The sequence below is a fragment of the Polyodon spathula genome, chromosome 8 (assembly GCF_017654505.1).
Source record: "Polyodon spathula isolate WHYD16114869_AA chromosome 8, ASM1765450v1, whole genome shotgun sequence".
Classification (NCBI taxonomy): Eukaryota; Metazoa; Chordata; class Actinopteri; order Acipenseriformes; family Polyodontidae; genus Polyodon; species Polyodon spathula.
In genome coordinates, this window is record NC_054541.1 from 16,183,412 (window position 1) to 16,200,296 (window position 16,885).

At 39.3% G+C, this 16,885-nt stretch overlaps 1 protein-coding gene across 2 annotated transcripts in view; it reads left to right on the plus strand.

Annotated features, from left to right (window-relative positions):
- The window catches only part of LOC121319518 (synapsin-3-like), a 223,186-nt gene that overhangs the window by 50,427 nt on the left and 155,874 nt on the right, over positions 1-16,885 (plus strand). For both annotated transcript variants that reach the window (XM_041257035.1, XM_041257036.1), the window contains exon 3: positions 8,737-8,794. In XM_041257035.1, coding sequence (XP_041112969.1) covers positions 8,737-8,794 — 58 coding nt within the window. The remainder of the gene's footprint in view (positions 1-8,736; positions 8,795-16,885) is intronic.

Here is a 16,885-nt window from a genome sequence, read left to right on the forward strand (position 1 = left end):
TTGTTTGATTCCCCGCACACACTTAACACTTAGTTAATCCAAGGGAAATCTCTCCAGAGTAATGTTGCGAATTCTCCTTTTGATAGTTGTCTATAACCACTACTGATTTCAAGTGGTTGTAGCTTACATAATAATTTCTTAAATCATATCTGTTTTGAGGTTTCATTCACTTACAGAAACACAAGTTATAGTAATCATGGATTTTCATTTTGAAATATGACATCTAGTACTACAGTACACCAGGTTGAAGAAAGTTTTGAGTTTGTTTGCTTTAATTTCAGGAAGTCTGTTACTGTTTCACTTCCCAGTTAATTTTACCTTCAGGGTCAAAGAATGTTATTGGCTACAAAGTATGTCAGTCAATAATAGATGATGTTGTTTGGTTAAATGTGAACTGTCCAAGGATATACTAAAGAGATTTATTTAACCATATGTAATGAAATGTGTGAAAATAATAATAATAAAAATGAAATATCTGTTTCTTTAAAAACTGCGCATTTAATATCTGTGAAGCAAACTGAGCAACTGCGATGTGAGGGATTATATTGTTAGCTGCAGTCACTTTAAGGTTTCATTTACAATCCATCCCCAACTAGATGAGTTTAATACCCATAGATTTCCCTGTGGTATTAGGGACAGCATGCCCACCTTGTTGTTTTTCATTTTGCACCAGTGCAGTTTCACAACTATCATAAAATCAATCAAGTGTGATGTGCTTAATCCATGATCACAAAATAGAACCTTTCAAAACCTTATCATAGTCTCCAGTGTATTCTGTTTTTAAATTTCAGGTGCCATCTGCTTCATTCAGTGGTTGTGATATCTCCAGTGATATTGAAGGAAATGGCAGTGTATACATAATCTTATACTGCCTCGCTAGTAAAGAGATTCCTCTTTGTACTCTACCACTCGAGTTTAGTTGCCAGCATTAAAAACGAATACAGTGGCTTTGACAGAAGCCTTTTACTTCCACCAATATCAAGCCACGGAAAATACACAATATCATTTATAAAAGAGCAGAGCGATTAATATTGAGTCTTTCAACACATTTGAATTGGAATTCAAATAAACATGAAAATGAGATGTAAGGATTTTGCCTTGCACTTAGGCAATTGCTGACCCTCCAAAAACTTTGCACCTCCTCTTACAAGGTGCATACCATTGTAGAAGCGAGTAATTAAGAGCTATATAAAACCACACACCTTCAGAGACCTGTCACTGGCCTCAGGGTGGCTGCTGTGGTACACTTCTTGATGCTGCGACACTTGGGTCTTGTTGAAGACAGGCAAGAAAACCTTTGGAGGGGAAGGTCAAGATGGAGAAGACCCTGCATATTCAAAACCAGGGACACTTTGTTTGGGATGCCTGGAGGATGCGGTGGTAAGGCGTTATTGTCTATTTGACAATCAGATTATCTGTTTTGGGATGCATTTAGTAAGTAAGTGGGCTATGCACCAGTACAGTTTTTTTATTTTGTTAGGCGACAGTAGTTTCTCTGGGTATGTCCTTATTTTGGGAAACTTTGCAGTCCAAGAGCTTTCTAATAAAACTGCTTTCTAATTGCCTGTGCTATAACAAAACTCTCACCTGCCTTTAAAGAAATCTTTGATTGACGTGTTTGAAAATGAAATGCCAAGCCATGTGGGAACTTGTGCCAGGCAGTAATCCAGTGACAATTTAATAACGACAACCCTCTGTGGATTAAATGTCTTCATTAGCAGCTGTTTGACATCTTATTATAAGACTGTCTGAGCTGCAGCTATCCCTTAGAAAAGTTTACCAGTCTTTTGCAGTTTTCCCATATTTTTGCCATGGTTGTAGTATGATTTACCATAGTTTACCCTGGTTTTCCATGTTTGATATTATGCTTTATCATACCTTGTTAATCTTTACAATGCTTACCTATGCTTTACTACACTTTGCTATGCTTTTACTGTGGTATACATGTGTGTCATCTTTATATATATATCAAGCAACCAGTTGCTAAAGTAAAACAACTATGTTCTTTCCTTTTATTACATGATATGTGGTAAAACACAAGGTTAAAGAAATATCTGCTTACAGATGAAAGGCAGAGCAGCAGTGATGAGCTAATTAAACAGGAGGGGGGTGTTACTGTTTAAGCCTTTTCATTTTCATCTACTGAACTAATGAAAATGACTATTGCAAAATAGCAAGTGGTGCACCTACCAGGTAGAACAAATAGACTGTACAAAATACATTTTCTCACCCAGGCATTATTCCCCTTGCTAAAAGAATAGCAAAGTGTAATAAAGCACAGTGAAAGCATAGGCAAGCATTGTAAAGACCAGCAAGGTATGGTAAAGTATATTAAAAAACAAACCATGGTAAACTAACCCTTATACAAGTTTCCCACAGTAAAAGCACAGCAAAGTGCAATAAAGCACAGTGAAAGCGTGGTAAAGCATAGGTTCTACTGTATTTGTTTGACCTAAAATCCATTTTATTGTGTGGCAAAGTGGTTTGTAGTGCTCCGGTGTATAGGTGAGTTGAGGTGCTCCAACAAAGGACAAACACGAAGTCTACCGGTCAGGTTTCTTTTAATGCCCTTTTTAAACCGGGTTTCAAATAATAAAGCTGGCTCTACCCAGCAATGGGTATTGCCAGTGAAAACTGGACCCAAAATAATAAAGCTGGTTCTACCCAGCAATGGGTATTACCAGCTACAAAACAAAGGGGTTGCAGTCCCGAAATAATAAACACAAAAACACGTCTCCAAACTGGGTGCTCTGGTGCAGGTGCGGTGCTCTGAGTGCTGGTGCTCGTGTGCTTTCAAGTCCGGGCTTCTTGCTGCAGCTCCAGCTTCGTATCAGCCGTCTGGCAAAACAAACACAATACTCCTCAATGAACCCACACTTCATTCAAGATTCCGTCCTTGTCTCCTCCCATTAACCACAACAAAGGAGCCGATTACGGCGTCACGTCCCCCTAAAGTACCCTAAGCCCCGCCCCCTCTGATAGCTAGTTCAATCACGTCTCCTCCAATTCATGACTGAAACTTTGCTCATCGTACTAGGGCGATGATTCCAGGTACCGTAACGCCGCCCTCTTCCTGAATGGCCGGCTCCCGACTGTCCCCAGGATGAACTGCCCAACCATTCAGTAGGAAGCCCGCAGCTCCTGTTGTACAGTGCCCTCACTGGTCGAGAGGGAGATTTTTGATTCGGATTCATTCGCGCTCCGTCACATATTGTCAGCAATCTAACCAGGTAGAGAAACTTCACTCGACTTGAAATAAACTGCTGAAACAAGACAAAAATAATATATTATCCCACTGCAAACTATTTTATAAGCAGCTCTCTGTTTATAGTACAGACATGAAAGGGAGAGTGATCCTGGTGTATTAACTGGAGCCTGGGGATGGTTAGATGGTTCTTGCGTCACAGGCTGCAACAGGGGAACATTTCTGAGAAGGGTGTCATTAAAATTCCACACTCCTCTGAGAGGGCTCTGTGTTCCTGGGAAACCTCGTATTATCTCCCCGAAGATGGGCCTGTTCAGTCCTGACACACACAGTCTTGTCTTGTCTTATCCTGGCCGTCTGCATTTTTATCGGCTATGACCTTTCACTGATGTCTCTGTCCAATCAGCATCAGCTGCAGCAAGCTGCATCACAACAAAACTTCACTTTTCAAAAGGCTTTGCATTAGAATCACCACTGACAGGACACTGAAGAGAGATGAGTTCCAGCTGTCCGTATATTAGATGGATACAGACAGTTGGAGATTGTCACATATTCTGAATCACTGCGCTGGCTCACATTATTTAAACTAAGTATCGGTAGCCATCTTGCTCACACTCACTTACAGATGTACAGCTGTGACTATGAAACTGAAACATGCCAATTTGGATGAAGAACAATTATATGAACTGGAAGATAGCAAAACAGAAAAAAAATAAATACAAATTTCTGTGTTTATGCTCTCACCCCAACTTTGTCACTTCAAATAATGTATTTTTAGTGGTTTGTAAATGCTAAAGAAAAACACAAAAACACACTTGTGCACAATATCCACCCCTCTCTGACACAGATTTTGAACACATTACTGAAATCCGAGACGTCGTTGAATAAATTTGTGTTCCTCACGTCTGTTCTTCTCAGTGTGTCTGCACTGACCAGAAGAAAAAAACAACTGGGTGCCTTCTCAGCTTCCTTTTACATGTTTTAATTGGATTAATTTACTCATCTTTAGTGTGTAGTTCAAAGTTAGACATGGGATTACTTTATTTGGTGTAAGGATATTTAATAAAAAGCACAAATAAATTTTTGCCCAAAACATGATTTATGCTTTTTTTTTCAATACACTGTTTTACCTGAATTATAAATGAAATAAGGCCTTTTACGGCATCCGTATACATTCGATATACAGAGTTGAAGGCCCCAAGGCATCTGTATATTCAACATAAACGGACGCCCAGCCTGGGGAAATGACGTATATATATATATATATATATATATATATATATATATATATATATACACACACACACACACACACACACACCGATGTCATGTCACATTCGTAAATATTGACACTTGCTTTTAAAAGGGAGATGCAGCATTTTTGTGCCAAACCCCTAAAAAACAGTTGTCAAAATGTTTTTGTTTTTGCATTTGTAACCATTTTACTTGCAGAGTGGAGCCCTGCATCATAATTTATCATTTCTCTGGGATTCAGTGGTACAAACAGATTGATTCATTACGATGGTGCGATTAAGGGAGCATTGTGTTTTGAAGAATCCTGTCATCATAAAAGAACTGTCACGTTTTAATAAACTGAAGTGTGATAAGTACGGTAACAATTTGATCAAATAAAAATGGTTGTAAGTGCAGAGTGGTATATTAACACCAGCAGAATAAGGAACCTCGGTTTCTTGCAACAGTTGTGATGGTGACCAAACATGTGTGAGTACTGATGTGCAAAAAAAACATAACTTAAAATGAACAGTTATTTAAGAATCATAGAACAAGAACAGAAACTGATACAAACACACTTAAGGTTTGTGTATTGCACACGAGACCTTAACAAAATGCAGTGGAAACTTAAAATAAAGAAAGTAATGGATGGCTGTAATGCAGCAAAAAGCGCAAGAATTAAACAAACAAGGAAGTGAAAAGGTTACCGTACCAAGCTGAAAAAACTCCAATAAACCAATATTGTCTTTGGCCAGTCAAATTGTAGAGTGCCTAAGTAAAGTTTTGAGTCAACATGTCTGTTGCGACTTGCTTCCCAGATATAATAGACTTAGTTACACTGTTTACCGTCAGCAGTTTAAGTATGATTTAATTGCACAAGATTCCAGATGCGCTAATATCTCTTCAGCCAAAGAAGCAGGCACAGTAAATCATGAGCACTGTTACCATTATGTAAAACAGTATGGCAGTATAAAGCAGGCTGTTGCAGGGAAAAGAAAGTTTGTTTCTTAAACTGACCATTTAAAAAACGTGACAGCAGAACACACAGAAATACTTGGAACTGTAATTAGGAAGTGTACTGTGTACTGCAGCTTACTTGATTGCAGTAAACCAAAAAAAAAAAAACATTAACGAAATTTAGCTCCGATTATGCTAATGAAAATATGACAATGTGCTTGCTGTAGTGTATTTAATATCGTAATATAGAAGAACGAACTCACTGCAATTCAAACGTGCTTTTACTGAAGAATAAACAGTATGTAAATCATTAGAGCTGTCTGTGTTCAATGCTATCAGATCAGAATGTCACTAACACTGATCATGGCAGCTGCAGCATGCTGTCTCCATATTACTGTACAACTCTACACAATTAAAGGTGCATCATCAATTCCATACACAATACTTGCAAAATATGAAATATAAACATGCAGATTTCATGAATAGATTAACCATTCAGCAGAATGAGGCAACAAACAAGTGAGTACAGACACAAACTTGCTTGTAATGGGGTAGGTCTCTGATTTACAACAGCAGTTTAAGATTGGTTACTGGTTCACCTGGTGGTCCCTGCTGGAAACACTGGTGCTTGAGATGAAAAGGTTGAAAACCACTGTATTATGCTTTGCTTTTACAATGGTGTACCTCAGTAAAGTTTTTTTTTTTTTTTTTTTTTTTTTTTTTACACCATACACCAGCATTCCACTGCATAGGAAATATCACATTGCCTCTCATTTGAGCGCTTTTATAAGCATCTCAGTAAACTAACATAACAAGTGAGGTTAGGCTAAAATAGTTAATTTTGTTCATATTCTGACCTAGTCTGTCACGTTCAGGCTGGCCAGAGCGAGATTGTAATTAGGTGTTATTTCTTTTTCTTTTTGTCTTTCACAACTGTCAGGTTAGAGCTGTTTTCTGTCACTGAGGTCCGGATGCAGTGTGGTAGGAAGCTTGTGTTTTAAGTGATTAGCTTTACTGTATACTGCGTACAAATGTTACATAGTGTATAGAAATTATGTGGTTCTCTTGAATTAGACGTGTATGCAATCGAGGCTAAGGCCGTACCAAACAGTATAACTACATCCCACAGTCCAGGACATGTCCAGTAGCATCCTCTTCATCCAAACCTTCAGCAAAATGTATTAACCATGCAAATGACATCATAGAAGGCAAGACCCAGGCGGGGCAGGATTACTGGAAGACGAGGCTGCACTGGGTGAAAGCCAGACCTCCTTGCTGAAGTTGAATGTGGGAAGGGAACAGCTTGTTTCTTACTAAAACAAGGAGAATGAGGAGGTTGTGTGTTATGTAGGCCTCAAATACCATGTTTGGAGACAACCTGCACCTCAAACTAGTGACTTGCTGGATAGTGGTTTTCAAAAATAAGAGGATTTACACATTTAGGACAGGAACTGCCCTAATAAAGATATAGGCAAGGCCAATACTGTAATTATTTATTTAGGCCCTTTTAGACATTGCTTTGCCACAAAATGAATTGCTCTGAATTTTAAGTAGTGCCTTGTAATGCAAACACATAATGAATCACCACAATCATTCATTTTATATGACGAGTTTAGCGAGGGTGAACTCCAAGCAACGAGGGTAAAGCGATCATCAGTGTGGTTTTAGGAATGTATTGGTAGGAAAAGAGTTGAGCTTATTTTGTCATTATTTTCCATGATTAAGTTAAGCAACTGAGATGGTTTAATGACCCTAATTACAACATCAAAGGCAGACAAATTGCTCAGAAATAAAACCTGAAAACCAGAAGCCATAAATATCCGTTCCGGTGTATTAGAATGATTTGACTTTTGCATTTGAAGTAAGTGGGATATTAAGTGCTTGATTGACTGGTAGTTGAGTTGAGGGTTGTTTCGAGTTCATAGGGTTGTGGTTTGCAAGGAGCCTCACAGCTGGCCAATCACATTAATAGAAGTCAAATGCATGGTCAGAATGCAGCCAAACAGCCCATCAAATCGACCGAAAAGCTCGAGCTACAAAGCTCGAGCTGCAGCCCTCTGAACTAGACACTGGTTATGATGCGCCTACAACTCACTCTCTCTGTATTGTCAACCCCCTTAACTTCATTTTCTTGCTGAATGTGATTTTATAATTAATATCAGACAAAACTTTATGTTTGCCACCACTCTTTTCTTCTCGGTATTTGGATAATGACTTCACTGTTAAAATTCATGTTTAATAGATTAAGATTTAAAACTAAGCATACTGTCTGTAACAAATATTCTGGCATTGTTACATTTCTTATTTTCTTTTACACTGAAGTAGAATGTATCAAAGAAAAAGCTACTTATTTGAACTGTATTGCACCAGACTTGATCTTGAAACGGAATGACTACAGATGTCGATTTTATCACCTACAAGACCCCTAACTTTACAAAATATTTTGATATCACTGAATCTATAACTCCTCTTGTAGTAAAACCAAAGATCTGAATGAGAATCTCACTAGTGCAGTCATTCCCTGCAGTGTTTATTCATTTGGAGGGTGGTGCAGAATTTGTGTTATGGTGACTGCCAACCCAAGACATGAAAAAGGAACAATTATTCACCAATACAAGGATATTTTGTAAGCAAGTGGGGTTATTGGGCAATACATGTCCCACCCCTAGCCGAAAAGTCTTAGAAAATGGACAGCATTTCAGAGAAGGACTGCACTGAAAACACAAAAGTGACTCACTGACCACAGACTGCTGCTTGCACCAAATACAAAACAGAGCATGAAAACCTTTTTTGTCACTTGCCCGTGAAATGAAAATGCCTTGTTGGCATTTTCAGGAGATTTACATGCTCATCGAAGTTTTCTAGTGCTTCATAACATTACTTCTTAATTGTATTATAAGTTATGCCCACATTGGAGCCTGTTAATATCATGTTTTGGTCTGTTTTCTATTTGAATTGAATGACTTCTAATATGTTTCTCAGTGTTAGGTGGCTGCCTTTCTGTTCGAATTGAGAGTGTACCGTCTCTTGCAGTCATTGCTGGGCTTGACACAGCAATGACTAAGTGAGAAATACACTCTCAACTTGAATATTGGTAACCACTAAACACTTAGAAGCATGCATTACAGGAGGATTACGTGACTCCTGACAGCACATTGGAAGTGAAGTATCAGATGGTTCCAGATCAGATGGACAAGGCCAGGGCTGCTGTGTTACACATTAGACCACAGTGGATTGTATAGTGCAGTGATTTATGAAACATTGTGCCTCTATTGAGTAGAGAGAGACAGTATAAATAGCACACAGATATAATGCTTTGTCTCTCTTGTCTTCTCTTCCAGGGCCAAGTACTTTCGAGGGAAGAAACTGAATGGGGAATACGAGATAAGAGTAGAACAGGTAAGTGTCCTGGTACCCAGTGAAAGTTAACCTATTCCTATCTGCACAAGGTTAGTGTCTAATACATGCTCAGTTCAGTCTACTGCAGTTAGTGAACTTGTGTTCCTTAATACTATATACTTCAATTACTCTACCGATGCTCTGTGTACTCTCTAGTCATACGAATGACTGGGGATCAAAGAGAGATGTGGATTTTTCTCAGCTGTAGCTGATCACGTCACACAACAGCATCCCCTCCAACCATACCGATGTGTCCAGTACTATGCAGACTGTTTCCCTGTGGTACCGGATCCTCACAGTGATGGTGTGAACCCGATCCTGAAATCCACTCTGTTCTGAGTAGGCTGACAGTGACTGTGCTTTGTTGTGATTAAACCCGTCAAAAACATTTTCAAACAAACTTCATGTTATGGAATTGCACTAGAATTTGAAACAAACACATAGTTCTGTCAAAAAAAAAAAAAAAAAAAACCTAAATCACAATCAAGGTAAATATAGCTGTTACCTTGATAAACTAAACCCCCTCCGTAAAATAAACACTGATCAATTCTGAAAAATGTAATGCTGCATTCCTGCTTATAGCTGTAATTTTTTGATGTGTCGTTTTTATAGTTTAAAAACCAAAACAACTATCTTAAATGTGCTCGAACCTTGATAATAATAATAATAATAATAATAATAATAATAATAATAATAATAATAATATAGTGTACCTATTTTCATCAGTCAAATGTTGGCTGGTATGCAACAGTCACCTGGTAGTCTTGTTCCACACAGCTTGGCTGTTTCATAGAGTAGCGCCACGTTTCTCCAATCTGGATCCTGCAGCCGTACATTGTCCTGGTTTTTCTATTAACCTATACCTGTCTTTGTATCTAGCATACATCTGACAATGACTGATATATTTCTCATCCATGACGAACCTGTATTGCATGCATGGAAGTTAGTTTGATGGAGTAGATCTTTTTGTATTGCTTTGCCTGTGTGGTTCGCCCTGCTGAATGTTAAAGTAGTTTCATTGTACGACGTTTTTGCGATTGTTTTTTTCATCAACATAGTGCTCTACTATCACAGCTTGTACAGGCAGCTGCCTCAGGTTTTGCCGTTGGGGTAACATGTTTAAAGTGCAAACTTCTTTACAAGGTAAACAGTATGTCCATTGCCACCTTTACGGTACAGTACGTTTCTCCAGTAATTCATGTCAATGGCCAGCTTGCCCTGGACCCAGTCCAGAACCCTTGTGTTTAAAACTAGCTTGTTGAAATTAGTCTCTAAAATGATCAAGTGCCATTATTCAGGCCAATGCTAAATCTGCTTAACACATTAGTAAATTAAATGTGTTCTCTCTGTGGACGCCGTCTGGAATACAGAGGTAGAACAGTCGGGTTACAGGCATCTGTTTTTTATTAAATCATAGCTTGTTAAAGGAAAGTGAATCCCCGCCAGTGAATTCAGGCATTGCATAAAATAAACAGGGGTGTGCTTACTAGTATCGATAGAGGTACTATAAGTATCTTTGTATCCTGGCACCAGACCAAAAGCGCAATGATCACTGAATGGTCTTGAATGAAGAATCAGTGTGTTTCATAGTTGGTTTGAATGCATACTCTCTCTATCTCCGTCGTTAAATAATCGTTTTATCTTATTATGCATCAGACAAGCAGCCCGTCAGGACCACCCTGTGTTTCACGATACATATCGTATCGTGCCACTAGAGTATTGTGATAACCTTAACCCTTACTGAACACCAAGTTTTCCCACTTTTTATGGAGGCTGTGAGCTGGTGCTATAGACTCTGTTGGATAAGATAGTGATTCCTGCATTATAAAAGCCAAGAGTCCTTGCTTTAGAAATTACAAACCAGCTATTACCAGAGAGAGCTTCAATAGCTTTCTCTGTAATCACCACTTTAATTGAGTTACCAGATATGTTTTTTTGGATCTCCAAAAAACACAACTTAAAATACCGGGAAGACTCTTCTGATGTTAAAGAAAAGAAACCGAAGGCAGACTTTGTATTAGAACTGAGCTCTAGGCCTCCAAAGGATAACATAGAATGAAACAATTACGGTCAGTTTTCGTTCAGAAGACAGTGTTGCTCCCTGCTGCACGAATAGGGAATGAAATCAGTCTGGTCCCTTATACAACTTTACTACAGTATTTTTGCAAGCTATTTTTGCAGTCTTCCCATTCTTTTCCCATGTTATACTATGCATTTACCCTAGTTTACCCTGGTTTGCTTTGTTTTTTAATATGCTTTACCATACCTCGTTATGCTTTATGATATACCATTCTTTCGTTGAGATTTATTACACTTTGCTATGCTTTTACTATAGTAAACTTGTATGAGGGTGTCACAAAGTGGTTGATTGTGTGCAGGTACAGGTGATTAAAGAACAGACAGACCATTGTAATCCAGGTGAAAAGGTTTGTTTTATTTGTTTTTAAGTCCAGTGCCTGACGGCAAAACAAACAGTAAATAAGTAGGTAAGTAATACAGCAGCATGTATTACTTAATTTATAATCCCTGTGTTGCGCCGTGAATAATAATCCTGTTTTTATTAGACACCCACACAAAACACAAAACACATAAGTCAGTTAGTGCGGGAATTAGTCCTTGTGTTACAAATACCGTTTTATTTCTGACAAAATGCAGTGTTGTCCGGTTTCGTGCTGGCCCCTGGCGACAGCTCCGGATTAATTTATCCTGTACATGAAATATACAAGGGTGCAATGCAAGACTGAAAACTACTGTGAGCACCTGACTTTGCCTGCTTTAAAAGCACTATGATTCTAAGTATGAACCTCTCTAGTGTGCAAAACCCTAAATAATGTCTAGCGCATGTTAAAAATGAAATCCAAATACTTTGTTGGACCCAGTAGGGATCCAGTTAATAGATTTCAGATGAACTGTGAATGTACATTCTGAAGGGGTAGGTGTGGGTCGTCTCATTCTGCATAAAGAACAGATGCTGTTTGCTCAAGGTAACTTTCTTTTTAAATACACGGTAGCAATGTGTTTCTTTTGAAGTTTTTTTTCTTCTTTTTAATACCTTAAGGGAAGGAATTTCCTGAGCTCTAAAGAAAACTGTCTGCTTCCTTTGGGTCTAAGTTAATCTCTCAGAATTCCTGCGAAAAAATAAAGCTATACTTCCAAAAGGAGCCTGACCCACCTTCATCACACAGGAACATGTTTGGGTTGGGCCGGCTTGATCCAGAATGATTTTTTTTTTAATAAAAAAAGCATAAATTTAGTTTTACAGAAACTAATTTTACAGAAAAATATTTTTCTTTGGTGGGTTCACTACAGTATTGCAGTCTTGATCCTTCTATACACGGTCAGAAGTTTGTTGTACAGTACATTTAAAAGGTAGTTTAAAGAGTACTTGCTTCAACGGCTGGTTTCAGACCCTGATTAGCACCAGTCTTGAACTACTTAATGCTAAATTAGTCCCAGATTCGTACTCATCAGCCCTGTTAAACCAGACCAGACAGACTTTTTTAAACCAATGGGATTACAATGTATATAATTAAAGGGAGCAGATATTGAGCTCTTAAAATTGTAGATTCTGATACCCTCCCTTTATATGTCCCTTACCAGGGGTGGAACTAAGACTTCCATTGCATGGCAGATTGATCCATTCCTCTTTAATAAGACACACCTGAGCTTGTTACCTGTACACTGTGGCTAATCAAGCTCAGAGTAAAACCTGGAATGGTTGAAGCTGCTATGCAGTAGGAGTCTTATTTCCATCCCTGCCCTTTCTATTTTTGGCGTTTGCAATCGGTTCCGAGTGGTTCTGGGTTCAGCAGCTCCAGCACCCTCCCATTCTTCCAAGTCAGAGGCGACACTAGGACAGCTGTCTAACACTTGTCTGGAGCTTGTCTGAGCCCTTCACAGCTTTGTGTTTATCACAGCAGTGTTGCTGTATTCCCCTCAAAGCTGGCTCCAATGAAACAGTCCGCCCAGCGGGGCAAACAAACCTTGAGTTTCCTCTTGCAAATTCCACCTGGCCTCAAAGCTAGCCTCAAACCTTAAATTTAGAAAAATCAATTATATAACAGATGGTCAATAACTAAAAGTGACATTAAAGCCTTGATTCACTGCCTTTTAATCGTTCAGGAATGCACAGTGCAGGTGTGCCAAAGTAATTCTGAAATCGGGTAAGTGTCTTGAAAAAAGAGACGTCTTGCCAGTTTCCTTGGAGATTTGCTTGAAAGGCAGTCGCATGACCCAGTCACTTTGTTCAATTCTGCCCTTACAGCAGTTTCTTATTGAATTTGAAATGACTTATAAAAGGCTTTCCAGAATGTATTTTGAAACTCTTTTTTACAGTGGTGCAGCCAATTTTCAAGTTAAACTGTTTTGGGTTTCTTAGTTTATTTTAAAACCTTTTCATTGGGCTTGCGTTTGTGCCACAAATTGTTCACAAGCTTACAGACCACATGTGCACCTTCATCAGGTTAAAACATTAAGGGCTAGATTCTGTAGTACTAATCTTGCACTCCCTTACTCAAGGCAACTTTAGGTAGTGCAGGATTAGAGCTAATCGGGGTCTGTGAAACCAGCCATTAATATTTAATGATCTTTCACTTTGCATACGGTCCTGTGTGGTAAACTGTATAACTGAAGTGTGAAAAAGAAAAGCAGCAGTTCCTTCTTGGGTGAATAGGGTGGTACTTTGTAAAATTATGTTTTAAGTCAAGGCACTACATTGCATCATATCAGAAGTGCAGTTGTGCATGGTTATTTGTCACAAGCAGTGAAAGTAGCTCATATTTTTCACAGCGGTGACGCATGATAACCCGACCCATTGCAGGCTATATCTTGAGAACTGCGTCTCATAAATAAAGGCTATTGTCTTTTTAAGCCAACCCAGACTGTCATGAGAAATATCTTGCAGCGGCTGAGCTGAGTTTGTGGGCACGTATGGCAGCAGAGTCACGGCAGACCCACACTAAACAAGTCAGTGAATTGCATTAACCCACGGAGCTGATAATTAATGGCGACGAACATGATATTTTCTTTAGACTGGAACGTTTATAACAGCCATTACCAAGAGATTAGACAGATGTTGCTGTACCACTCCTTCCATTTATCTTCTTTAATGTGGCAGCAAAGCAGCGTGACAAGCAAGAGAACCGAAGCTTGGTGCAGCACTGTCGTTCTGCTATGAAGAGTGTTCTCAGGCCTTACCAAGAACATTACACATCATGTACTTCTTGATTTACACTGTCACTGCTCCAATAATAAAAATACACTGCTGGTCCTATGAGAGTGAGTTCTTTTCTGTCTTCTGCATGTGCTTGATTATTACAAGTACAGCGTAATAACAAGCTGAAAGCTATGTGTTTGTATGTAATGAATACTGACGAAATACAGACAAATAAATAATTTTTACCCTAAATAAATGTCATTTTTTATTTTGTAATAAGGAAATGTTTTGACAAAAAAATAACAGGTAGACAATAAACAGTAAACAATGGGGTGGAACAACCACAATAACATATTCTAACAAAAAAAAGGCTGAACTAGAGAAAGAAAGAGAGAGAGACGTGAATAAATCATATCCAGGTAACCAGGTTGTGGGGGCTGAGGGAGTGAGAGTGTCTAATGCTTCAGCATATGATACTCCTTGAAGCATGGAGCAACACACAGAGCTTGGCGCTGCCTCTTCGCTGACACTTGATGTTGATGGTAAATATTCTTCTCTTATGTCTTCACTGACACAGTCACTGACATCCAATTCAATGAAGAATTGTATGTATTTGAATTTAATTCAGAATTATTACTAATACTTCTTTCTCACTGAGTGATTTTTGCCAGTTTACAAACACTGTTGACATTTCTGTGACTGGGATAATTATATGTAATTCAGTCAATATCTGGCAGAGGGCGCAAGAGACAAATAAAAGGTGTTACAGAAACCTAGTGTTACAATATGATCAAGGGTTTTGTACTCAGTAATTCAAGTTTAAAGTTGCAGAATGTACCGCCTCGTTTGTACTCCCTGAGGACCAGAGCAGTGAACGTATCTGTACGTTCATACTACTCAAACGGGTTAATGAAGAGTCAAAAAACTCAGTGGATACCCGGGGTTTGGGGTCCCCCAGCCTACCTCTATTACATATGAATCTGTCAAAGGAATTATAACCATGGTATACTAAAGGTGTGCTGGTCTAGACTGCTCAGGCTTGTCCAAAAAAAACCTGCACTTATGTTTCAGAGGACAGTGTAATACCTGTGTTGGCCAAGGCAGTGGGGGCGCTCCAAAGAACAAAAAGGTTCCAGCCTCTGACCAACATTGGAAACAAAGGAACAGAAGACCAAATGTGGGCATCCTGTTAGGAGACAGGTAGCTGAGTTGATTGTTTAATTGATGTGCAAGTAAACCGGCCACATGATATAAAAGCCCCTGGCTCGGGCAGCCGAGTGCTTAATGTTTGCACTCAAGCAGGAGAGGGGGAGTCTGATGGGAGCTGATACCAAGCTCCTGTTATTCTTGCCTGTAACAGAAAGATGTTTCTTTATTAATGCTCCAGTGGGAGCTAGGCTTTTGTTTTCTCCATTACTTATATACTTTTGTTTTCTTTATTCTTGAAATAAAAATACTCCCCAGAGCTTTAATTACATATAGTTGTGTTGTGCTTCCTAACCAATGGGCCCTCACCTCCGCAGTTGTACACGGGGCATGCATTACATTGTATACATTACGGTAGTGTGAGAGAATGCAGGGCCCCCTTAACCCATGAAAGAGGGGGTAGCCTGTTCCCATCACAGAATGACTTCCACCCTGGCCTCTGCACAGCTCCCTTCTCCACATGCCACACTCCCTCGCCCTCAGCTCAGACTGCCTTATAAGGTGTCAGTTTGAACTGCCAGCTGTTTGAATAACAAAGCAAAGCTGTGCTCCAGAACTGGTATCTCAGCTCTCAGTGCAGAGACAGCAGTGAGTGACAGACAGGCTCACTGGGGCCCATCCGTCCAAAGGTAATGTCCCTCCCGAGCTGAACACCCCAATGAGCCAGAGATTGAAGATATCATTGCGGTTCCAACGGGTGGGCATGCCTTCCCCACAGCACTCCTTGAAGTTACCGTGTGCTTCTTTTAGGGGGTGATGTTATGCAGTGATAGAATTATGATACATATATAGGTATGTATGTGTATGTGTGTGCGTGTATGTGTTTTCATCCAGGCTACTTGCCAAGTGAACAACACAGCACTGCCAGGACCATTCCATGGTAGATATGCATGAGCAGTTTACACCCCATCCCTTCTGTGCAAAACAAACCCCTCAGATACATGTTTTTAAATGAAGAGCATTTCACCCTTCTTCCCCCATTCATTACACAGTATAGTGGCTGGGTCTAGGTCATCTGTTAACAGGATAGTAGAAGTTAAAAACCACCTATTTTCATGTGTTACCTGTTACAACTCAAGCCTTCACTTATAGTATGCTACCATTTTTGATTGAATAGTCATCATTTTTAGATTTCAAAATTCACAGGCTAACTATGACTCACAGCCCATAAATGCCTCTAATAACTTTGACTGATAAGACATCACAGAGTTCTGAGCGTTTTGAACTTACCCATTGAGAACAATAAACAGTGTTTTTGCTGTTCTCGTTTGCTCTCTAAGGGACATATTTAAAGTAGTGATCCATAAAAGCTGTTTCGAGGTTTGGGATTGTGGGAAGAGACTGACTGGAAATGGCAAGTTTCAAAGAATAACACCAACCAAAGAGCTATTTTTAGAAGAGAGGGTAATACAGTGGAAAAAAGGAGGGTTCTTTTTGATCTTTTACGTTGTTCTTTCGTCATTGTGCAGCTGTCATATTTCCAGAGAAAAACTCACATATTTATTGCACTGGAAAGGGAGACTGTCCGCACAGGTGAACAACTGATCTTTTAGAAAGAGGATCGAGCCAAGTGCCAAGACAATGCAGGGAGTGATCGAATGGGTTTTGAGTCTGTGAGGAATCTGCCACGCCATCGCAACAGTTTATTTTATGCTTATAGAAGGATACTTTGAAGTGGTCAAGCTCTAAAGGAAGAACCTGCCTGCTATGTTAAGGCAAAAAGGTGCGGT